This window comes from Lagenorhynchus albirostris, chromosome 2 (genome assembly GCF_949774975.1).
Source record: "Lagenorhynchus albirostris chromosome 2, mLagAlb1.1, whole genome shotgun sequence".
In the NCBI taxonomy this organism is placed as follows: Eukaryota; Metazoa; Chordata; class Mammalia; order Artiodactyla; family Delphinidae; genus Lagenorhynchus; species Lagenorhynchus albirostris.
The window spans coordinates 184257517-184280129 of NC_083096.1; the positions used below are offsets into that span (position 1 = coordinate 184257517).

The 22613-nt window shown below is 66.3% G+C and overlaps 1 protein-coding gene across 6 annotated transcripts; it reads right to left on the minus strand.

Moving 5' to 3' along the window:
- Nucleotides 1–1008: 1008 nt before the first annotated feature.
- ARHGEF16 (Rho guanine nucleotide exchange factor 16) lies at nt 1009–21619 on the minus strand. 6 transcript variants are annotated; one of them, XM_060141657.1, is made up of 16 exons: nt 21480–21619; nt 20905–21176; nt 14315–14918; nt 12475–12520; nt 11201–11370; nt 9508–9564; nt 8892–9052; nt 7694–7846; nt 7388–7517; nt 6541–6615; nt 6134–6226; nt 4185–4336; nt 3815–4042; nt 2887–2960; nt 2236–2337; nt 1009–1704 (listed from the first exon to the last, which is right to left on the minus strand). In XM_060141657.1, the coding sequence occupies exons 3-16, from the start codon at nt 14897–14899 to the stop codon at nt 1565–1567; spliced, it is 2166 nt and encodes a 721-aa protein (XP_059997640.1). In that variant the 5' UTR covers nt 14900–14918; nt 20905–21176; nt 21480–21619; the 3' UTR covers nt 1009–1564. The 6 variants fall into 6 exon arrangements, with proteins under 6 accessions (XP_059997640.1, XP_059997639.1, XP_059997641.1 ...); XM_060141656.1 differs by having other exon boundaries at nt 20905–21145; nt 21480–21533; XM_060141658.1 differs by lacking the exon at nt 20905–21176 and having other exon boundaries at nt 12475–12517; nt 21480–21609.
- Nucleotides 21620–22613: the final 994 nt, after the last annotated feature.

A 22613-nucleotide genomic window follows, 5' to 3' on the forward strand; every position in this document is an offset into this window, starting at 1 on the left:
TGGGAAAATGCAGGCCCCAGATTTCCACCTGTCCAGGAAGTAGGAGGAGCTGGGCCTGCTCTCTGGTGACCCCACCCCTCAGATCATGCCTCTTTCACTGAGCCTGGCCCCGCAGCGCAGCCATCCCCCCACCCTGCAGAGCACACGCCCAGGATGTTCCTTCCAGCTGCCCCAGGCCATGGAGGTCACCTTGGACGTTAAAGGGAGGAGCTGCCCCTCCCTTCTGGTGCTGAACCCCTCCACCACCTGGTTCAGTGGGCGGGGCTGGGATAAGCTCCACCTCCACCCAGTCCCCTCCCCCTGGCCCGGGCACTCCTCCACTTCCTCCTGCAGCCAGCCCCAGGGATGGAAGGGACAGAGGGCTGGGCTCCCCGAGTCACCCAATTCTGGTCAGCGGGTGGGGATCCACACCCCAGCTTTCAAATGAAGACAGGGCCCCAGTAGATTGTCAGGAGAACGCTGGGAGCCCCACCCCAAGGACAGCACTGCCTGAGCAAGAAGGGCAACAGGCATGGGTGTGGGAATTGGGAGGGCTAGCAGGGGGCTTCCTGGGGGAGCAGACCCGTCCTCCTCGCACCTGGCCCAGCAGCGCCCTGCCACCCAGGTGGCCATCACCCTCTCCTGGGAAGCAAGACCCTTCTTCCCCAGCTCAGAGGCCAGGCCAGCCTGCCTCTCCCCACCTGCATGTCCCAGGGGATCCTCGGGGAGCAGACCAGCGGGGAGGTGAGGGATGAGAGGACACCGCAGAGGGGTTCCCACAGCCTCTGCCATGTCCCCGAGTCCCCCAGCCCCACCGGCCAGGCTCAGCCTCAAGGGGCTTCATGGGGATGGGCTTGCCCATGACGCTCCAGGTGGACAGGTGTGGCAGGCCCAAGGACTAACACAGGGTGACCATGAATGGGGGCCCAGTACAGGTGACCACACGGGGGGGGACCAGTCCCGCCCACAGCACGTTGGGAATTTCTCAGGGACTGGTGTGGCCTTCACTGGGGCTCAGAAATGTGCAAATCCAGGTGTTAAAGAAGTACTTTAATGTCTCAAAGTCACAATTCCAGTGTTGGCTCTGCAGGGTCACCTGCCGGCAGCTGGTCCGCCTCTGGGAACGTGGGGCAGCCCTGGGTACTCAAGGCTGGGGCAGGAGGGGTGCAGGAGGGCGAGCCCTCCAGGTCACCCATGCTCTTCTCAGGGCCATCCGCCTCGATCACTCGCCCATGGCATAACTGCCCTGTGGGTGCACAGGGAGCAGGGCGGGGCAGCCAGGAGCTGGGGGACGGCGTGGCCAGCAAGCAGGCCTGGCTGGGCTCCTCCCAGGGACGCAGCCTGGGGTCAGGGCTGGCACGGCTCCTGAGCTTGCCGGGAGGATGCCCCTCCTGAGGGCGTATGGCCTTCCTCCTCGGAAGTGTCCGGAGCCTGCGCTGCAGCCCATGGGGCCTTGGGGGGCCAGGGAGCTTTCAGGCCCTGGGGGCAAGCCCACTGCGCTCCCTGGGGATGAACTCCACTTGCTGGAGTGTGGACCAACGCTGCACGGCCGCAGCCTGGCCCGGCGAGGTGCCGGCAGGTCTGGCTACACGTCCGTCTCCACCCGCAGCCGCTCCATCCTGCGCATGTTGCCCTCCACGGCCACGCGGCTCGTGATGCTCCGGGCTAAGTCCTCAGGGAACCAGCCCGTCTCTCCATCCCGCAGCCTCTCGCCATAGAGCCATCCTGGACCCAGACCCGGGGCAGGTGAGAGCAGGCTCCTGGGCGCCAGGCAGGGGCCCCTGTGTCGGCTCCCCCTCGGAGCTGCTGTTCCAGAAGACGCCAGGGCCAGGCATCCCGCGGAGCACACCCCCCTCCCCATCTTGCCGTCACGTGGGCACCTGGGCTTCCATCAGGTGCTCGGCCCCAACTCTGGGCTCAGGGGCTGAGCTCACTCCAGCCAGCTCGCTCCGTCCAGTGCAGGTACTTGCAGGGGCCACCCTCCCGCTTAGGATACAGAGTGACCAAGAACCCACTTCGGGTCCTGCAACTCGGGGACGTTTGAGACGTCCTTGAGGGAGGGTACTGAAGGGGGCCCTGGAATCAGGCCCACTGTGAGTACATGCCTACTTCCGGGGTGGGGGCTCTCAGGGCAGCTGACCATGCCAGTGTGCTCTGGACCCTTGCTGGGGCCCCCAGGCTCTCACTCAGCACTGGCCTGCCCGGCCCCTCCCACCTGCCCCACGTGCATCCCCCAGGCCCATCCCCTGTGCTCACCGTCCTCTTGCTCCAGGACCAGCACCACATCTGCCTGCTGCAGTGTGATCTCGTCCGCCTGCTTCGCCAAGTAGGCCTTGGTGATCTCCACCTGGAGCAGGTCTGGCAGGGAGGGCAGGCCTCAGGAGCAGGACTATTCCAGGGAGGGGGTGGGCTCCAGTCCCAACACACCCCCTGTGGCTTGGTCTCGGTGGGGCCCAGGGGCCCCCAGGTGTCCCAGCACACGGTCACGTGGCAGCTTCCCTCCGGCTAAAGCTGGGACCCCCCCCAGAGGCTGCAGGACCTGCTGCTCCCACTTTCAGGGCCCAAATGCCCAGCACCAGCAGAGGGTGCACCCAGCTTCTAAGGGGCCAGGCAGGGCCCGAGCCGGGTGACAGCTCTCCGGGCCAGCCCACTCCAGCTCCTTGGCCTCAGTTTCCCCAGCTACTGAGCAACAGGGAGGATGAGGCCCTGAGACAGCGCTGGGCCTGTGTGTGCAGATAGATACACACGTACCTGGGGCTGGGGCCCCTTACCTGGCAGGTCACCCTGGGGGCAGGCTGTGGGGTGGACAGAGGGCTGGACAGCACCTCTCCCCTTCAGGCCCACCCCCCACCCCAGGGCCGGGAAGGGGTTGTGAGCCCTGCTGCGTTCGGGGGGGCAGGCGCTTACCTCCTTTGTTAGTGGGGTCTGGCTGCTGCCTCTCCCAGCGCGTGAGTGCTGTGATCCACCGCGCGCGGTCACTCCTGGGGGCAGAGCGCACATGAGCGAGGCCCGAGCTGACGACCTTTGCTTCACACTCCCCACCCAGTGTGGCACGGTGGGAGGGTCGGGGTGTCCCTGAGCCCCCCCCCCCAGCCTTCGAGGTGGGAAGGCAGTGGGATGAAGGATTACGCTGCCCGGGCACACTTTGGTGAGCCGGCCGGGAGCTGGAGGTGTAAGTGGGTGGCCCCTCTGGTCTCCCTGACCCATTGCGCTGGGGGCCGAGGCGCAGGAAGTCACAGGCTCGGGAAGGAGCGGCAGGCAGGCCTCCCCCAGGCAGGCTGACCCCGAGTCACATCTGGCCAGGGACATGGAGTCGGGTGGCGGCTGCACCCACAGGGCCCAGGCTGCCCTGCTTCCTGGCGCTGGACCCCAAGCGCCCTGCCCCGTCAGCTTGCTGTTAGCAGCGCTCAGCCTCAGCTTCCCACCTGGAAAGGGGGCCGTGCTGGAGGAAGCGTGGAGACCCAGCCAGCACCTTTCTGTGCGCTGGTCCCCCCACCGTCTGCCCTCACTGCCCTGCATGGCCCCCACCCTGTGCTCCAGCCCCACTGTCCTCCTGGCAGGGGCCTCCTGCCTCACGGTCTTTGCACTGCCGTGCCTCTGCCGCAGGCCCCTCCCCAGGGCCCCCACCCAGTGCTCCCTCCCCTGCCTTGTTTCTCCTTGGACACACAGGACAGTTCGGCCATGTATTTTGCAGCTAGCGTGTCCCCCTCCCGGGAGTGTGAACTGCTTGAGGACTAGGCCGTCCCTGGCACAGTGCAGTGCCCAGAACCCTGGATCAGGCATCCCGTCCCCACAGAGCTCTCAGGATCACCCCCGCGGAGCCCTCCCATCTTACGCTGAGTCGGAGGATAGCAGGATCTTCTCCTGGCGGCCCTCACTGTTGTGCAGCAGGGTCAGCTGGAAGGTGTGCGGTACGAAGGAGCTGCGGTTGCCGCCCCCCGGCAGAGAGGCCTCCGAGGGCTCCATCTTCTGGACCTGGATGTGGTCCAGCTGGGCGTAGTCCTGGACCAGGAAGCTGTCCTCACTGCAGGGAGACAGGCGGTCGGCCAGATGCTGCAGAGGTCTGTGGGCAGCCCGAGGGCCAGTCAGCCGGAAGGATGCTCTCGAGAGCTGGCCCCAGCCCACCTCCCCAGCTCCAAGGCCACGGCTGCTGCCTGCTCCCCGTCACAAGGCCACGCAGCCTGGCGACCACGGGCGGGGCCCACCTCTTCTTCTTGGTGACCACGAGGACGTCGTTGAACAGGAACAGGTAGCATGTGGGCCGGCTGGAGAGTTTTCGGAAAAGCCCGGTTTCTTCCACCACAAAGAGCTCCCCACGCTTCAGCAGCCAGCGGGAAGCAGAGATCAGCGGCAGGGACTGGGGGCAGAGCGGGGACAGGGGTGAGTCCCGGGGGGGTGGCAGGGATGTGCAGCCATGGGGACTGAGCCCTGCCTCTGGGAAGGGGGTGACCAGGCCTCCCTGGGCTGCACCGAGGAAGGGAGTGTGACTGTCCAGGCCTCAGACAAAGGGCTGTTCAGGCCGCGGACAGGAGCTCAGGGGGCGGCTGCTCTGTGCCTGGCCCGGGCCCAGACCTTGCGCAGCAACCTAGGACAGGCCTGCCCTGCTTCCAGCTGGGCCCAGGGGCCCACAGGGCACCTACCGAGGGCTCCCCTCAAACCAGGGGACGAAGGCTGCTCTGGGGAAGCCTCCTGGCCCGCCTCACACCAAGCAGGGGGCTCGGATGGCTGCTTCTACGCAGGCTGTGAGGAACCCTGATCTGCGGGGCCACCTCTGGCATCCAGGGGCCTTTGCTGCAAACGGAGCTCCCTCCCCTTCCGCGGCCCAGAGAACAGGCCCGGCTAAGGCAGACACCCCTGCCTCCGCCACATGGGTCCCATGTCGCCATGGCCGGTGCTCAGACAGCCTTCCGCCAGCAAGGCTGGCGCTCTGGCCTGTCAAGCCGGAAGGGGAGGGGCAGGCAGGGCAGGCTTGGTGGGGACGGAGCCAGGAGGCCCTGCCCACCAGCCTCTGCCCCCCTGACACGCCCCACCGGACACCTCACCCCTCCTGGGGCTCTGAGCCCCCGCACCCCCACCTGGGCCAGCTGCTCTCCTGCCCTCATGCCCTCCAGTTTCGAGACGTGGGGGTAGAGGGGTGAGAGGCCGCTCAGGGGTCAGCCAGGCCCAGGGTTGGGTCTTTGCTCTGGTCGGGGGTGTATTTCACCCCAAACGTGACATCTGTTGCCCGGCCGAGAGGCTCAAGACCCCGGCCAAGGGTGTGGGCTCAGGGGTCCGTGGCCGTCATCACCCAAACGCCTCCTCTGTGAAGCCACCCTGACTCACCCCACGGAGCCTGCGGCCCTTGTCGGAGCCTCTGTGCCCTCCCTGCTCGGCCCTCCGGCCCCGCCCACGGCACTGGTTCCCATCGGCTCCGGCCTGGCCGCCTCTGGGGGCTAGAGGTCAGCAGCTCAGCCTGATTGATGATAAGCTGGGGCCGGGCCCACAGAGCTGCCCGGGGGACCCTCCGAGTCTCCTGCCCCCCCCCCCCCCCCGCTCGCCCACAGGGCTCTGCTGCAGCCAGGCCGTGGGGGGAGGGGAGAGACAGGGCAGTGGGGCGGGGCAGAGGCTGCCTCCAGGCCCCGATTCAGAGAGTTGCTGCTGGGGCAGCCCCTGGACGGCACAAGGATGGGCTAGTCTGTGGGATGGTGGGCAGCCGTGTGGGCAGAGGTCTGAGCTCTGCTTGCTTGGGTGGAGCTGTAGGCTGCCTAGACCCCCGCCCCCAGGACCAACAGACCCATCCTGGCCCCAGCGGGAAGCCTGAGCTGGCCCTGAGGTCGTCCAGCCCCCGCTCCCAGCATAGCTGACGAGGAGCCTGGGTCCAGGCTGAGCCCTGCCACTGGCTCCCCGTCACCGGCCCCGGGGTCTGCCCTCTGCCGCTGCAGACCCGCCGCAGGCAAGGGGGCGGTGGAGCTGAGACCTGAGGCCGAGGAGCACGCGCTCAGGTGGGAAGAGGCCTGGAGAGGTCGAGGCGGAGGCCCAGCCCTGGGCTTCACCGGCGGGGGGCAGGGGGTCACCCCCAGAGGCCTCTCTCCAGCCTGCACGCTGGGGGGCGGTGACCCCCGACCGCACACAGAGCCGGGCCTGGGGACAGTCAGGGGCCGCTGGGGCCGCCTACCTTGACCTTGCTGAAGTCCAGCTGTGTGTGCAGCGTGTACATCTGCTCCATGCGCTCCATCCGGTGGGCCCCCTCGTTGCACTGCTTCACCAGCTACCGGGCGCGCACGCGAGAGCAAGCGCTGAGGGCCAGACCCCACGCCCGCCCCGTCCAGCCGAGCCTGGCCCCCCGCGGCAGCGGCCCTCACGGCTGTCCTGGTCCCTGCCCCGCCCCGGGCTCAGCGACTGTGTGAGCGGCCCTCTCTCTGAGCCTCAGTTTCCCCACCGGCACCATGAGGAGCTTGCGAGGGACCGTCTGGAGACCCTCTCTGCCCCGCCTTCAGGGTCTCTGCCGACGGGTGGGCATGAGGACAGAGCTCGGGGCTGGGCTGGGGCTGGGCGCCGCCTCCCCTACCCTGGACCCCTCACCTTGCTGATGGCCTTGAGTGCACGGCTGGCGGCCTTGTATCTCTCGGGGTGGCCCTGAGTCTTCAGGCAGAGTGTCTGCAGGAAGAGACCAGACGTGAGAAGCCACACGCAGCCTTCTGCACCCCGGCTCAGGGGCCTGCCTGGGGCAGGGGCTCCCCTACCAACGCCAGACCCCGGGGGGCACCCGGGCCCCACCCCTTCAGTTCTTGACTGTGGTGCTCCAGCCTGGGACGCCCCTGAAGCCTCTATTTCTCCACTTCCCCGAGGGCCCGGAGGGTCTGATATCCTGTCTGCCTGGGATGCTGACCCGCCCTGCACGGGCCACATGCTGCCTCTGAGAGCTCAGCTGGGCTCCTGCTATGTGCGGGCTCTTGTGTGCCTGTGTGTGTACGTGTACCTTTCATCCCACAAGGCCCGCTGCCCCATGAGCTGGCATCTCAGAGCACAAGCCACTCCAGGAAGCCCCTCGGAGCCCCTCTGTCCACAAAACGGGGACGGTGACGGTGCCTGGGTCACCCCAGACCCACGCCCAGGACAACTGGCCGAGGGTAGGGGGAAGCAACAACCCTGACCGATGCTCGGCAGGGGTCTGGGCGACCCCGGATCAGACTCAGGACACGAACGAACCCCGTAACCATCAAGCAGATGAACAGAATCCAGCAAGTGCTGGAGCAGCTCCCGGCAGAGGGAGTTCCGCGGGCGGTGCTGCTGACAGCGGCCACCGTTAAAGCCGTCCTGTAATTGTCCTCACGACCATACATAACAGACGTAGCCGGGGGAGAAGGTCAGGAGGGAGCAATGCTCTCTGCCTGCAGATGGACCCCGGGCCACCTCCCTGTGCACTCACGTCCGTCAGCAGGGGCAGCCGGGTCACCCTCTGCATGGGCAGGATCAGGAAGGAGATCATGGGCAGACCCCCGCACGCGGGCCGTTGCTCGATCTCCCTCAGGGCCTCTCGGAAGGCAGCGCTGCTGCTTCTGCAACAGAGAAAGGGGTTCTCAGCCGCGGCGGGAGGCGAGGCCAGTCCATCAGGAGAAATCGGGCGGAAGCTGCAGAAGCCGGGCTGCGAGCAGCAACGTGCCCTGTGGCAAGGGGCCGGAGCCTCCCGAGGCCACCCCCGCCGGCCCCGTCCCGCGCCCCGGGGCCGGCTCACGTCAGCTGCTGCAGGGCGCGCTGCTGGTAGACCTCGTTGGAGCAGTAGGAGACGTAGGGGTGGAAGTGCCGCTCGGCGTGCTCCTCCAGGATGTCACTGACGTCCTCCACGCACACCTGCGCCCTGTGCCGCTTCTCCAGGTCCTCGAAGAACCTGTGGGAGCGACGGTGAGGCCCAAGGGCTGCTGGTCTGTCCATGGCCCTGCACGTGTGAGCGCACACATGCACACACACGCACACGCACAGAGCAAGGCTCCCAGATGCACCCACACCAGGTGCTGGGTGGGTCAGCTGCTAGGGCCCCCCGGGGAAAACCCCAGGACAGATCAGCTCCTAAACCTGAAATAACTGGGCACATACCCATGACCAGATCCAAGGCCACTTCCTGCTAGAGTCTCGCAGACTCTAGCCAGCATCGTGGGGAGCAGACGGTAGGACAAAAAATTTGCCACTTTGACTGGATTCCCTGGGACTTGGGTCAGAATTGCCGGGAGCCGCCTGGAGCCCCGGCTGCCTCTGCCCGGTGCAAGGCAGGGGCAGGGGTTCTGCTCCTTGCAGGTGATTGGGGTCTGACACCTGATCGTCTCCCATATGCCTCACCCCAGTCTGCAAGGGGGCAGGAATGGGACCCACCCCCTCAGGGAGGGGACGCTGAGGCTCAGGGCGACGCCACAGGGTGTTATGGGGTCGCCTAGGGTGCAGGGCAGTGAGGGGCTGGACCCACACAGGTGCTACCTGGACCTCGCCCCCCATGGGAGTAAACACACACACGCACACACACACACTTGCTGCCACACATGCATGCACATGAACACACACACACACAGAGGCCCTGGCAGGCCTGCAGCTACACACCCGGCCCCTCCTCCACCTTCTGGCCCTGCAACCAGAGCCCTGGGCCAGGCACCAAACACCTCGGCCCGGAACACGACCCGGGGCTGCAACTCAAGGCTGCCTCCAGCCTGCTCCGTCCCGCGGGCACCTCACGCCTCGTCACTGGCCCTCTGTGCTTGCACGTCCCCAGGGCCAGCTCTTGGTGGCCGCGGGCCCCGTAACGTTCTCGCGCTCCCTGCCCCCCAGGGCTGCTCCAGGCCGTCCATCTGCACTCGCAGACCGGGGTCACCCAGAGCCCCAGCCTCCCCACCCTTGAGAGCCTGCGCCATCGGGTGCTGGGCCGACGGGCTGGGCCCGGGCCTGACCTCTGGCTGGCGCTCAGCACGTCGGTGATGTTGGAGAAGAGGTGGTGGTGCTCTGTCTGGGTCATGGTCGCCCGCAGCTCCCGGGACTGTAGGAACTCGGCCACCAGGATGCCGAGGCTGTGCTGGTACGAGAACTCGGATATGAGGATCTCGAAGATGGCCTGGGGCGAGAGCAGAGTGGACGTTGGGGCAGCTGCGCCCGCCAGGCCCTGCCTGGAGCTGCCCTGCCACACACGGGGCCTGCCCCGGGTGCGCGGGTGACCAGTGCTCAGGCCGCGGGGATATGATTCGGGGGCAGGGGGCAGGTCGGGACTCGGGCCCCCTGGACAGGACGCAGGCTGGGGCCGTCAGCGCGGCCGTGGGGACATGAGCCCGAGTCCTGGGCTTGCACTCTGGCTCGGGCACTGATGAGCTGTGGCGCTGGCAAGGGCTCCCACCCTCGCCCAGAAAGTGGGTAACGGTAGCCCCCCCAGTCCCACCCCAGCCAGGGCATCAGCCATCGCTGGGTACCGGGAGGCAGCCAATGGGCCAGTGGGCGACGTCGCCAGGGCTGTGGTCCCCGCGCCCCCCCACCGGCGTGTCAGAAGCAGGGCCACGCCCCCAGCCCACCCCTCACCTCCTGCCTCTCGTGCTCCTCGGCGGGCAGCTTGTCCAGGATGCCCGACTCCACCACCTGAGGACGGCACGGGCTCGAGTCACCGGAAGCTCATCCTGCCACCGGGCCAGAGCCAGCACGGAGCCAGAGACGCCGGGCTGGCCGGGCGGAGCTGCACCTCGTGGGGCACCTGGACCGCCGAGCTGGCCTGTCCCTGCTCGGTCCCCTCACCCAGGTCTCTCTTCTCCAAGGACACCGCCCCTCTCAGAGGGGCCCTGGGGCAGCCGAGGAAGGGCATGGGCGTCCGGAGGGAAAGGCCTCTCCAGGGATGGGACGGGGGCTCTGTCCCACAGAGCTGCCGGGGGCTGCGAGGTGGTGGAGAGACTCAGAAGCACCCGGGAAAGCTGAGGGGCGTGCTGAGCACAGGGCCACGACTCAGGCACACCTGGGCCAGGTGAGCGAGCACCCTGCCCGGAGGTAGGGGTGACACCGTTCCAGCATGGCGCACTGCCCCGCTCTCCACCCCTCAGGCCCCTTGACCCCTGGCTGCCCCGGCTGGAGCGTGGCTCACTTGGCCACAGTATGCCCGCCGAGTGCCTGCAGAGCCTGCCGGGGGCGACGCTCTGCAGGACCAGGGCCACCCGATTCGTGCTCCCCTCCCCAGCGGGCTGGGTGGAGGCTGCCCGCAGTGCCTGAGCTGGGCAGGTAAATCCTACGCGTCCTCGGACCCAGAGGCTTGGCCGAGACGCCTGAGCTCAGGTGACAGGAGAACCTCCGGCAGCGTTTCTAGGATAAACTGTCCTGGATCCCACCCCTGACCCGGGAGGTCGCGCACATGCACCTCCGGGCACGTAGCTGGCGCCTGGCGGGTGGGAACACACGTGCACTTCCGGGACTTTTCGTCTGCCTGCCCTAACCCCCGCCCCGTCTTGAGCCCTCCCTGGCCGGCGGCCCCATGGCATGCAGTGTCCTGGGCGGTCACGGTGCCTCGGCCCCTCTCCTGCCCCACGGGATGCAAATGAGGAGGCCTGTTGTACCGCAGACAGAAGGAACAGCCGGATGCCCCTCCCTGCTGCCCCCCGCGCCCACAGCCCGCACTGCAGCTCCGTCCCTCGGCTCCCTCGGCTCCCAGGGGAAGGCGTCAGGAGGCTGTCTGCCCCACGGCCAGCTGCGCCCTCCTGGGGTAGCGAGAGCTGCCTCCCTGGGTACCTGCTTGGAGCACCGGCGCCTCTGTCCCAGCCGCGCGCTCCACTGGGAACCCACAGCCCTGCGGGGCAGGGACCAGCCCCATTTGCAGGCGTGGAAGGTGAGGGGGCACCTGGCAGTGGCGCACAGCTCCGGCCGGGCCTCTCCCCTCCCCTCTGGCCTCCTCACTTGGACCCTCCTGGCACTTTCTGGGCACAGTCCCCTGGGAGGAGGTCCCCTGTGCCCCCAGGTCCCTACAGGTCAGCCTGAGCAGGGAGTTCAGGGAGGGTGAGGGGCTCACCCGGGGGACGACCGTCACACACACACAGATGACACGCCCCTAACCCCTCTCCCCACCGCAGCGACCACCCCCACGGGGCCCCGCAGGGCAGGGCAGGGCAGCTCTGAGGCACCAGGAAGATCTCCCTGCCAGCTGGGCGCAGACAGGGCGTTTCCAGGAGGCCGCTCCCCTCACCGGGAGGACCACCACGGGGTCGGGAGAAGGGCCTCCCCGCCAGCCCGGCCCCACCTCTGGGAGCTGACTCCAGGTGACCTGGGGGGGCCGGTAGCTCTTGACCACGATGCGGGCATCCGCCTTTTGGGTCTCCTCAGGGCTGGAGGACTCATCGAGTAAGTCGTCGTCGGACTCGTGGATGGCGTTCAGGCCTCGCTCCCGGATCTCCTGGTAGAACCGGGGATCTGGGGAGAGGGCGTGTGCGTCACCTGCAGGCCTGGGGGCTCTGAGCGGTCCTGGCACCCCAGGAACCCACACGCTGAGTCCTCCCGAGGAGGCCCTGAGAGCGTCAGCTGGTACAGGGCCCCCCAGAGCAGGCTCCCCTCAGGCCGGCTGGCTCCCGCGGCTGAGCTGGCCGAGCCCAGGGCAGGGGTGGCATCCCCGTGCAGAACGTGGCACCTTCAGACCAGGGCTGAGCCAACACGTCAGAGAGTGGCGCGGGCCAAACTGCACGGTCTTGGGGAGGGGACTGGGCAGCGGCCGTCCCCAGGTCGGCCGAGGGCGCTGGAGGCCGCCTCCTGAGAGCCCCCCGGCCCGAGGTGAGGTTTCCCACTCTCCGGCTCTGCAGTGGCCACGCGTTCAGCAGCCCCGCCGGGCGGGTGCGTGGCTCGGGACGGCCCTGAGGCAGCCCCTGCTTGCAGCTCCCTCCCGCCCGGGCTCCGAGACCTGGGGCCACTGCTGCTGTCCTGGGGGACGAGGCCCGATCCTGAGGCCTCCCCACGCCCGGACCTGTGGCTGTCCACAGAGGTTGGGGCTGGCAGGGAGGGGGCCCTTTCTGGCTGGGGCCCCTTACACCCACTGGCTGCTGCATCCAGGCTGGGCAGGCACCTACCCGCCAACTCCCATGGGGTCCTGCTGGCATCCTCCCCTCGGCAGGCTGAAGGCACTGCTCCGGACCCTGCCACAGCCCAGATGTCACCCACAGCCCCTGAGCCTTTAACACTGGGTCCCTGTGGCCTGTGTCTCTGCACCCCAGGCCCAGGGCCCTCTGCCTGGCCCTGGTCCCACCGGCAGGGCCTGGCGCACACAGTGTGCTTAACAAACATCTGCTGAGGGAGAGTGTGGAGGCTCTGTCTGCCCGCCGCCCCGGGACAGCACAGAGTCCAAGGGAACTTTCTAGGCCCATCAGAGCTGCAGGGTCAGACGGGCCACCAGGCCCTCCAGTCCCCAGAGGGAACCCATCCAGCACGTAGTTCTCCGTCTCCCCCAGGATGCCCGAGTGAGACCCGCCTCCCCAGGGCCCAGCCCGGCCGCAGTGCCGCCCGACGCCGCCCCTTGGCCACACTCACCGTCCTTGAAGGAGCCCTTGTGTGCGCGTTTCCGCCCCAGCGTCTTCTGTGCAGAGAGACCCAGAGACACGGGCAGTCAGCAGGGAGGAGGGGCAGCGGGCAGCAGTCCCTGCACCTGGGCCCAGAGACCAGACCCTCCACATGTGACGCCACGCCCAACACGAGGGGCCTCTGCTGGGCATGGAGAAGGCGCTTAATAAATGTCGGCTCCACAAGGAGGCAGAGGCCAGGACAGGTAGGACGGGGTGGGATGGGGCTCAGAGCAGGCAGGGCAGGTGACCCAGGGCTGGGCAGGCCCAGGAGGGCTGCCGAGAGGAGATGCTCGGGAAGGTGGGCCTGGAGGGAAGCCGAGGCAGCACAGGTGTGGCTGGGAGATGGCCTAGAAGAGACACTGGGGTGGGAGCCAGGGCCGCACGGGGGCCCCACGAGCCCGGGACCTGGGGTGGCAGGAAGAGCAGAGCCTGGCAGGTTGGCGTCCAGCTCCAGCACAGGCCCGGGGCCCCAGCAGCTGCTGGTGGGGCTGCAGGGGTGAACTGGGGGCGGGCAGGGCTCTCAGGGCCCCATACCCCGGTCCTTCCAGTTGCCACTAAGAGCCCGCTTCCTTGGCTGGGACACCGTTTCCCCTGACCCCCAGGTGCACGGGTTCCAGGAAAGCGGGAGCTGGTTTCTCGAAATAAGCTGGAGCCTGAAACTCCCCGTGCTGGTCTGGAATGTGTGGTGCTCCCAGGTGCACCCGGCTCTCCCTGCTGCCCGCCCGGCACCCCCCAGCGCCCCCACCCCTTCCACCTCCAGGCCCGGGCACCCGCTGTCTCCGCAGCCCGTCCTCCACCTGGCTCCCATCCTGTGTCCACGCCTCTACTTTAACCCTCTCTTTTCCGGGACTCCTGACCCCCCCCCCGGCCCTGAGCTCCTGGGGAGCCCCACCTCTGTGCTCTCTCAGCACCATGAGCACCCCCAGCCCAGCCCACGAGGCCCCACCACCCTGGGAGCTCTCCTGGGGCCTCTGCTCACTGGGTGCGTGAGGCCTCAGGAAACGTTGGCTGGCCGCATGAATCAAGCATGAATGAACAATGGACCCTGCAGGCCTGGCCCCGGGTGGGCGTGGAGGTGCCGGGGTCCAGGCTCTCTGGCGTGCACGGCAGGGGCTGTGCCCTGCCTCACAGGCCAGGGGTGTCTCTAGCCCAAGGACAGCGGTCCTCCCTGCCCTGCCCCTCTGCACGCTGGGTCACCAGCATTCTGACAGGTGGTCTGGGCTTCTCCCCAGATCAGGGCCAGGGCTCATGGTCTGGGCAGAAGCCCGTGGTGGAGGAGGCCACCGGGACGGCGCCTGTGGGCACAGACAGCCCTGAGCCGGCGGTCAGGCAGGGCGGGGAGGGAGAGCGTGCAGGGCAGCGTCCGACTTCTGAGCTGCCACAAGCCCTCCTGAGTCCCCGACGGGCGCCCCTCGGGCAGACAGATTCCAGGCCAGTCCATGCTGCAAAGCCATGACTGAAATCTGTCCTTCAGATGGGCTGGCTCCCCCTCCGTGCTCAGAGCGACTTGGAGAGAAGGGCTGGTTCCTCCCCGGGCTCCGCTCCCCACTGTGGCCGAGAGCCGGGGTCCTGGCTAACACCTTCGGTCTTCCTGAGCCTCAGCTGCCTCATCTATAAAATGGGGACATTCACACTCTGCTCACGGCCCGGCTGTAGAGCTTAACTGGAATAAACCCTCCCAGGAGCCTGCACAGGTGCGCGGCTGCGGATGCGTGAAGGTGTGTTCGGGCCCCTTCCCTGCCCACGAGCTCCCGAGGCCCCTTGAGGCACGGCCCCCGCCCCGTTGCCCAGGCAGACGAGCCCCTTACCTTATTTTTGGCCGCGGACCGAGCAGGAGGCTGGCTGGGCTCCTCGGCCAGGGCCGGGATCTTGGGGCTGAGCTGGACGGGGCCGCCCTCACCGCTGGGGGTCCCCAGCCCCTTCATGGCCGCCCGGTAGGATTGGTTCCTCAGATTTCGTCTCAGCATCCCCCCAGGACCCGTGTCCATGTCCATGTCGTCCAGGGAGAAGCTGGGGGCCGGGAGGAGCCGGGGGTCCCGCCGGGCAGCCTCTTTGCTGAGCATGGCCGCCCCAAAGCTCTGATGGCGGGCCGGGGTCTTAGCCTTGCTGGACACAGCCAGGCTCCGGGGGATCAGCTGCTGAGTGCCCATCTTGAGGGCTGCCGGGCTCTGCGTGCTCAGGACGATGGTCCTGGGCTCCTGGGCCTCAGGGGACGGCGACGGGGGCACGGGGGTGTCGGGCTGGAAGGCGGCATTGCTCCTGCTTTGCAGGGGGCCCCGGACCATCGGGAGCCGGGACGCTGGGTTTCCCTCGGTGTCAAGTTGCAGCTCCGAGTGGAAGCGGTGTTCCAGGAGCTTCTCCTCCAAGGAGCTGTCCGAGTGCTGCTGGGACATGCTGAGTGGCCGCGGGGACCTGGGGGAAAGGACAGAGGTGAGGGCAGCCCTGCTGCAGCCGGAGCCCGAGGTATGGCTGCCAGGATGCGGTGCTCAAAGGCTGGCTTCGCAGCCAGGAGCTGAGCTGCTACACCCTGTGCCTCACTTTACAAATATGTAAAATGGGTACAATAATAAGTACCCAGCTTCCTGAGGATGCTGGGAAAGGTGGGGAGCTCATCCATGTAGTGCTTAAACGGGGACCTGGCCGCCGAGGGGCTATGGTGTCACCGGTGCCGAATAGAAGGTTATCTGTGAGCCTCGAGAGGAGCGGCTGAAGGTTGAGAACTTCATACGACGCAAACGTAACATGGGGAGAACTCACTCCTTTCATTCTTTCCCATTTACTTTTAACAAGAACAAGGATAGCCACCACTCACATGCTTCTTATAAATGCAGAACTTCTGAACGTTAAAATTACAAGGGCCGGGTAAGGGTGGAAGCTTTTTTCAGATGGAGAACTCAGATTCTAAGTCACCCGCCCAGGTGGTCCCGCTGGGAGGGAACCTCAGCTCAGAGCTACACCACGGCATCCCGTGCCACTTCCCCTGCGGACCTGGGGAGGACCGCTGACCCAGGAGTTTATCCAGCAGTTCTGTGGGGGGGGGGAGGGCACGCCCTGCTCTCTCCCACCTGGGTGCACGCAGCTGGAGGGGGCCAGGCCTGGGATGGTGGGCGCCACCAGGGACCCACTGTCTGTCCCTGGACCCACCCGGCGGGTTCCAGCCCGAGCACACCTCACACACACACCTTGGGTCCGGGTGCTTCCCCCTGAAGGTTCTGAGCTTCAGCCCAGGAATCCCTCTGACAGGAGGCTGGGAAGGTCTGGCCACATGGGGTGGCCTAAATCACGGCACAGTGGGAACAACTCAGGGGCCCCAGAGGCCTGGCCCTCCGCCCTGCTCTGCTGCCCCAGCTCCCAGATTCTCTGGCTAAAAGCATCCCAGGAAGGTGTGAGCAGCTCAGCCTCCCGGGCTGCAGGGAGGGGCTGCCGCTGGAGCCCTGGCCACGCCCACAGCAGGAGGATGGCCCACGCATTCCTGGGGACATTCTGAGTCCCCAGGCCTCCCTGGGCGCTGGCAGCCGTGGGTGGGTCTGCACCTTCCTGGGTCACCCTCCCTGTGTTAACTTGGCTGCACTGTACCCAGGCCTGGCTGAGAAATGGGTTTCTTACAGGTTTCCATCTATGCAGGCCAAGCAAACGCACCCCAGTGGGCATCCAGGAGACGTCCAGCTCCTGAGTCCTTTTATCTAGCCACCGTGTATTTCCCAGGGGGGTGGTTTACATTGTATAACACGGAGACTGTGGTGCCCGTGACCCCTGCCCGCCCCATCCCCTCATTCTTCCTCCTTCCTCTCCCTCCTCCCCGTCTCAGGCCCCAGGCCTGAGTCCCCTCCACTGAGCCCAGGTCCCAGACCCAGCCAGTGGCACACGTCCTCTCCCGGGAGAGGGCAAAGGCTCTTCCGGAGCCGGAAGGTGCGAGACGGAGCCTGTCAGGCCAGCCCTTGCTGGGTGTGACCTCGGTTCCAAACAAGGCAGCCGCACCCACAGGCCTGGGGCGCCACCAGCCCGGGACCCAGGCCTGAAGGGGAGGGGCACTGTGCCAGGGGCGTGGGCCACTGCCCTGCTCTTGCACGAGCTCCAGGACCCGGGCCCGGCTGGAGCCGACTCCTGGGGTTGCAGCTGTCGCAGGACCCCTGTCTTCTTCCTCCCACTGCTTAGCTGATGACAGAGCTACCTGGGCATAGACTCAAAGGTCAAACAGCACCGGGAGGAGAGACTTATCATCCAAGATGGGCGTCCCCTCCTTCGCGCCACCCTGTCCCCCACAAACCACCACTCCTGGCTTTTCAGCGTTCCCCCAGTTTCTAAACAAGCCCACTCGCTATTTTGAGATCTCCTAGCCTGGGGCATCACTCACCCTCCCCTGGCTGTGTGAACGAGGCTCCGCCCCCGGCTCCGCCATGCCCCCGTGGGTGTTTGTGTTAGCCTGGCCGGTTAATAATTCTCTCTTGTTTACTGGCTGGCTTTCTTCCGGTTAATTTTCCCCCGTGCATTCCAGCGTCCCTGCCCTGGGCATCTGGATCGTGTGCTCCATAGGGTCCAACCATCAGTCCTCTCTCCCCAGGCCCTCCCTTCCCGGCTCTCAGGGCAGGAGCTCGGCCCGCTGACCCCCACCCGGCATCCTGGCCCTCCCTTTCCTTCCTCCCCCCACACTGAGCTGGGGCCCAGCCCCTGGCACCTCCCCAAGGCAGCATCAAGGGAGGGAGACCTCTGAAAATGTCTTCTTTATGCCTTTAGAGTTCCACTGGAGATTATTTTCTTCCAGAATGGAGAAGCCTTCTTCCCTTGCCTTCCTGCTTTCACTGCCAACGAGACACCCGACGCCGGTCTGACTTCACCTCCTTGGTCACGACAGGAGGCTCTTTCCCCCTGCTCCGCTTTACCACCTATGGGGACAGGCACGGCGACGGATCCACGTTCACTCCCTGAGCCACAGGCTTGTGCGTCCTTCCCACCTGTTTTAGGTCCGCGTGTTTTCCAGTGCTATTTCTTTGATAAATTCTCCCACCTCCGTTTGCTCTGGTCTCTTTCTGGAACAGCCTTTAGTGAGAACCCCTCACTTCCGACCTCTTCTCGCCTTCTCCTTCATCTCTTGTTCCCCTTTGTGGGAGATTCCCACCTTTCCACCAAACGATTGTTGTTTTCCTGGTCCCACGAAGAGCTCTCTCTTGCTCTTTATGCAGAGCAGCCTGTTCTTGTTTCGCGGATGCCACATCCTCTTTCAATGTCCCAGTCAGCTATCGGCTCCCATTTAGGAGACAGGCGTGTTCTGGTGGGAGACCCGTGTGCCCTGTGAGCACACACACGTGAGCACACACGTGAGCGCACACACGTGAGCACATGCTTCTGCCTGGCAGGCTCTTTGGGACTCCCCACAGGGTCCATGTCTGGAGGCTTCTCCTCCAGCCAACTGGCTCTAAGAGCATCTCTTCCCGCATCCTCACCGGACGCTGGCCCTTGCCTGGTGTCCTGCAGCCAGTGCAGGGGAGGGCCGAGAGCACAGTCGCAATGGCGGCCACGTTCTGTGGGCAGCAATGCCACTGAGAGAGAGAGAGACCAGACACCCGGCAGTGACCACTCGAGCCGCAGAGGCAGGTCTGCTCCCCAGCAAAGGCAGCCCTGGGAAGCTCCCCCACCGATGCCCACGGCAGCGAGGGCCGCGTGCTGTCCGTATGTCCCTCTGTCTCCCTGACGAGCCTGTGTGTCCTTCAGGAGCAGGGATGATTTCCTGTCTACGTCCCCACAAACAGTTGGGCTCAATTCGCAAACTGATGTGTGAACGCTGATATCGTGGGCACCTGCCTGGCTCTGCTCTCCCTGGAACTGTGTCTTCCTGAAGAGGCCTGGGTGTTCCGTGTGGAGAACTATAGCCCACTTGGTACTTTGCTCCAGGTGTGCCGAATCCACCAGGGCAGCTCCACAGGAGCTTCAGACCCATCTGTGCCCCCTCCCGGGTGACGCCCTGCTGTTTCTGCTCAGGGTGGGCTGGGGAGGGCCCCTTACGGCTGAGCCCTGGGAACCACAGCTTCTCCCTTTGCCACTAAGCAGCCCTTCCTGGTGTCCCCAGCACATGTGCAGGGGTGGGTAAGGGACAGGTGGGGCTTGGGTGGGAGGAGTGGGGGCTGGGAGTCCACAGGTGGAGGTGGGGGAGGTCTCTGGCAACCTCAGGTGACCCGACGTTGCACTTGGCCCTGCCCTGGCTCTGCATTTCACGCTGGCCTGGCCCAGAGGGCCCCTTGCAGCCCAGCACCCCTGGAGCCCTCGTTTTTCCTGACAGATGGGCTTCCCAGGACCCCGGCAGGCTCTGCACCGTCCCTCCTGCTGCCCTGAAGAACACAGCCGTCCTGGCCTGGGCCTGGGGCTCTGGTCGCAGCAGCTCTCACAGCCACCAGGACCCAAACCGCACCGAGTATGGGACCTGCCACCCCTTGGGTGACGTCACCACAACACCTCCATCCGTGGGACGTCTGTCCCTCTAGGTCCAGCTGACGGGCCCCTGCCTGGCGGGGCTCGGCCTCCCTGGCACCGTGCACACGACCCCATCTTTGCTCAGACAAACTTGACCCACGATGATGGCCTTGTGTTCGGGTAATTCTGCCCGGCCAGGTTCCAGACTGGAGTCACATGGAACGTGGGGCAGGATTTGGCTTCGTAAACCGTGCAGCGCGTAGCAGACACTTCTGCCTGCAGGGTGGCCAGGGGCAGCTGGGGGCTCTCGACCGGAGCGGCTTGGCCCCCCGGGGGACACTTTGCCGAGCCCGGAGACATTCTTGGCGGTCACAGCTGGGGCTGAGCTACCAGCCTCTTGTGGGCAGAGCCCAGGGACACTGCTCAATACCCTACAGGGCCCAGGACCACCCACGACAAGGAATCATCCGGAACAAATGCCTGCAGTGCTGAGGTAGAGAAGCCTCGGTCCAGCTAACTGGAGAGTCACCCGCCTCCCTAGAGGTTGGGAAGACCCGCCTGGCCGTCCTCAGTCCCGGACACAGCCTGGCAGTGGGAGGGGCAGCGGCAGGCCTCGTGCTCCTCCCACCCCGAGCAAAAGCCTCCTGCTGTCTCCTTCCTATGATGCCTCCGGGCACCGGCAGGCTCAGCCCGCAGTGCCCACCCAGACAGGCCCACCCGTGGCTCCCACTCCCGGCTCTGAATCCAGCCGCCCCAGAAACCCAGCCCCCGTGCCAGGCTTGGCTGGTACACACAGTGTTTCCCCAGCGGAGCTCCGGATAAGAAATCAGAGCCCTGACCCGCCAGGTAGCCTGGACAGGTGACCCACGGGTGTCCTATAAACACCTTCTCTCCTTGTGTGTCTAGCCCCTCAGGGATCTTCTGGACGGCAGGCATTTCCCTGCTCTGCTGGGTGAGGAAACCAGGAGCAGAGGGAATGTGACCCGCTGAGGTCAGGCTGCCGGTCAGCGGAGAGCTGGGCAAGGAGCCAGGCGCTGTCCTGACCCAGATCACTGCCCCAGTGGGCCAGCTGGGTGAGTGGCGACTCTCACTAGAAATAAAGATGCTGGTACAGGCGGCCGGTCGCCCGAGAGCGACAACGGCCACAGGCGGAAGAGAGGGGCAGCTGAGATCCATTCAGAAACTGAAACTAGAATTCCAGGACCCAGCCGCGGGGAGTGGCCGTGCCCATCGGGTCACGCCACCTCACTCTGCACCTGGTTTCCTCTCGTGTGGGTGAAGAGCGTCTCCCGTGTAGGGTGAGAGACACCCCCGGTCCCGAGCCCCTGGGGAACCAGAGCCCTTGTGGAACAGAGGTGCCCCTGCCCTGCACAGATTCCTCCCCTGCAGGTGCCCAGGTAGGAGGGGGAGGGGCCTCCGCCAGCTCACTCCCCCCTGCCAGGAGAGCTTGGGAAAGCCCTGGGCAGTGCCCGTGATGTGATGCTGGCTTCTGCGGCCCATGGGCATCTGCAGGGTGGTAACCAGAAGAGGATCCAGCTGCAGCTGAGTCAGCACCCTCTAACTGCTCCCATTTCACGGAGCAGGAAACTGAGGCCCAGGGGGCTTAAGTAACAGGTTACACAGAGCCGGGATTTGGACCTGGGGTCCCCGCCCTTAAGCACTAGGCAGCAGGGGTGCAGGGCAGACTGGTTGGCCTGACAAGCGCCCACTGAGCCGCCACCAGGAGGTGCAGACTGTTCACCTCCAGGTCAGATGCAGAGCTCCCGGCCGCCCCCCCACCGCGTGCCCGCTGCTGGGCTGAGGTCCACACAAATCTCGAAAAGATCCTTGCTTCCCGGATGCAGAAACGGAGGGTGGGCAGCTAAGCCAGGTGTCCTGGCAGTAAGCGGGACCCACAGCTTTGGGAGCCGAGCCCCGCCCTCCTCCCTTCCCCCTCCTTCTTAGCGGGATGGGATGCACGCCAGGACCCCTCCCTGCCGCCGAGTCTGCCTACCAGAGTGGGGGAGGAGTTTGTTCCCAGTTTGATGTGGGGAGGGGGTCCTCATTCTTGGGGCTGCTACTCCTGGTGCCAAAGCAGGTTTGGGCAGCAGATTCTCCCGGGTTGCTGGGAGGGTCGTTCCGTGCGCACCCTGCCCCGCCTTTTCAAAGGTCCTGGGGCTCCCTAGGGTATCTCAGCCCTGATGCCCCAGTGGGAGCTCTGGCTGCGAGTCCCGTCCAGGGCGAGGGAGTGTCCCCTAGGGCTCAAAGGAGGGGAGGAGCAGGGAGCTGGGACGCCCGAAGCCCAGGGGAGCGGGGTGGGGGGGTCAGAGGTCAGGGGCTCTAGGTCCAGCCAGGCTCTGTCCCCTCCCACAGCCCGCGCTGGGCAGCCACCGCGGAGGCGGGCAGCCGCAGAGTGACGCGGCCCCCGGGGCAGGGCTTGCGGGAAAAGCAAAGGGGAGGAAGTGCGCCCTCGGCCTTGCCAGCCCCCTCCCCAAGGCTCATCCCCACCACCTCGCTCACCCGTCCCTTCCCAGGCCCACCTGTCTCCCAGGCTCACCTGTTCCCCCGTCACCTGTCCCCCAGGCTTACCTGCGCCGTGGGGCGGAGGACGGAGCTACGAGCTCGGCGGCCGACGGGGGCCGGTCCACCTCCAGGCTCTGCAGGCCCCGAGCTCTGTCCCGGCCGCTCGGTCCCTCCCTGTCCCCGCCCCCCCACTTCCTGTGCGGCCCTGCAGGAGGCGGCAGCGCTCCGGCCCCACCAGGTGGGCGGCCAGGTGGGCAGGGCGCGCGCCAGGCGGCTCCTGCTCCGAGTGCCGGGCGGGAGGGGCCGGCGGGGCGCGCCCCAGGTACCTGGCTGCGCAGCCTGCGTCACTGTCCCCACCTGGCCAGCCGGCGCCCACGTGACCTGCAGCCGAGCTGCCTCGGCCTCCGAGTCCCGGAGTGGAGTCGCCCTTCTGGGACCGCCCTCCGCCCTTCGCCCTCCACGCCCACCGCCTCGGGCCTGGCGTCGCCTGCCAGGGTGACGCCAGGGCTACCCGGCTTCACCCCTCTGCGACTCTGCATTTCTCCTTACGGGCCCGGCTCTGCTGCCCCCTCCTCCAGGAAGCCCTCCAAGAAGCCGACCAGCCCAGCGGGGAATCGGAGGTTTGCAAGGCCTCCACTGCTCCAGAAATGGCCCCACCTTTGCAGAATGGCGGCCAGAGGGCAGCCCAGGAGTTCTGGAGAACTCTGGCTGCCTTCAAGGTGTTTGCTTTGTTTCCATCACCCCCATTTTACAGATGAGGTTCCTGAGGCCTGGAAAGTAAGGTGCTTGCCAGCCGGCACAAAATTGAGTCTGGACTCCAAGCCTGCCCTTCCCAGGCCTTGTTTAGGGTGGGTCCCCTGGGCAGAGGCTGCAACAGCCCCCCAGCTGGGGTTTCCGGAATCAGCCTTCCTGGCGCTGCAGGAGATGCTGTGGGCGGGGACAGGCGGGTTTCCACTCTGAGCTTGGGCTGACCTGCCAGTCAGCCAGGCAGGGAGCCCCCCTGCCATGCCACCTGCCCTATGTCACCCACCACCCCAAATCCCAGCTCAGACCAGCCCAGGGTGGCAACAGTGGAGCCGGCTCTCAGCACACTCAGGGACTGCCCGTTACTTCCTCCATCAAGGGCAGAGGCCTCAACTTCCCCGTGAGGCCCACCCCATTGCCCACACTCTGCCTGTGCAGCCCGCAACTTCCCAGCAT

Excerpts from the sequence above, each read along its gene's own strand:
- ARHGEF16 (XM_060141657.1), bottom strand. The coding sequence starts at position 14,899 with ATGTCCCAGCAGCACTCGGACAGCTCCTTGGAGGAGAAGCTCCTGGAA. Across the intron at positions 7,518-7,693 it reads CGCGCCCTGCAGCAGCTGAC|AAGCAGCAGCGCTGCCTTCC; the intron begins GTGAGCCGGCCC and ends TCTCTGTTGCAG. Across the intron at positions 2,961-3,814 it reads CTGCTATCCTCCGACTCAGC|GAGTGACCGCGCGCGGTGGA; the intron begins GTAAGATGGGAG and ends CTCTGCCCCCAG.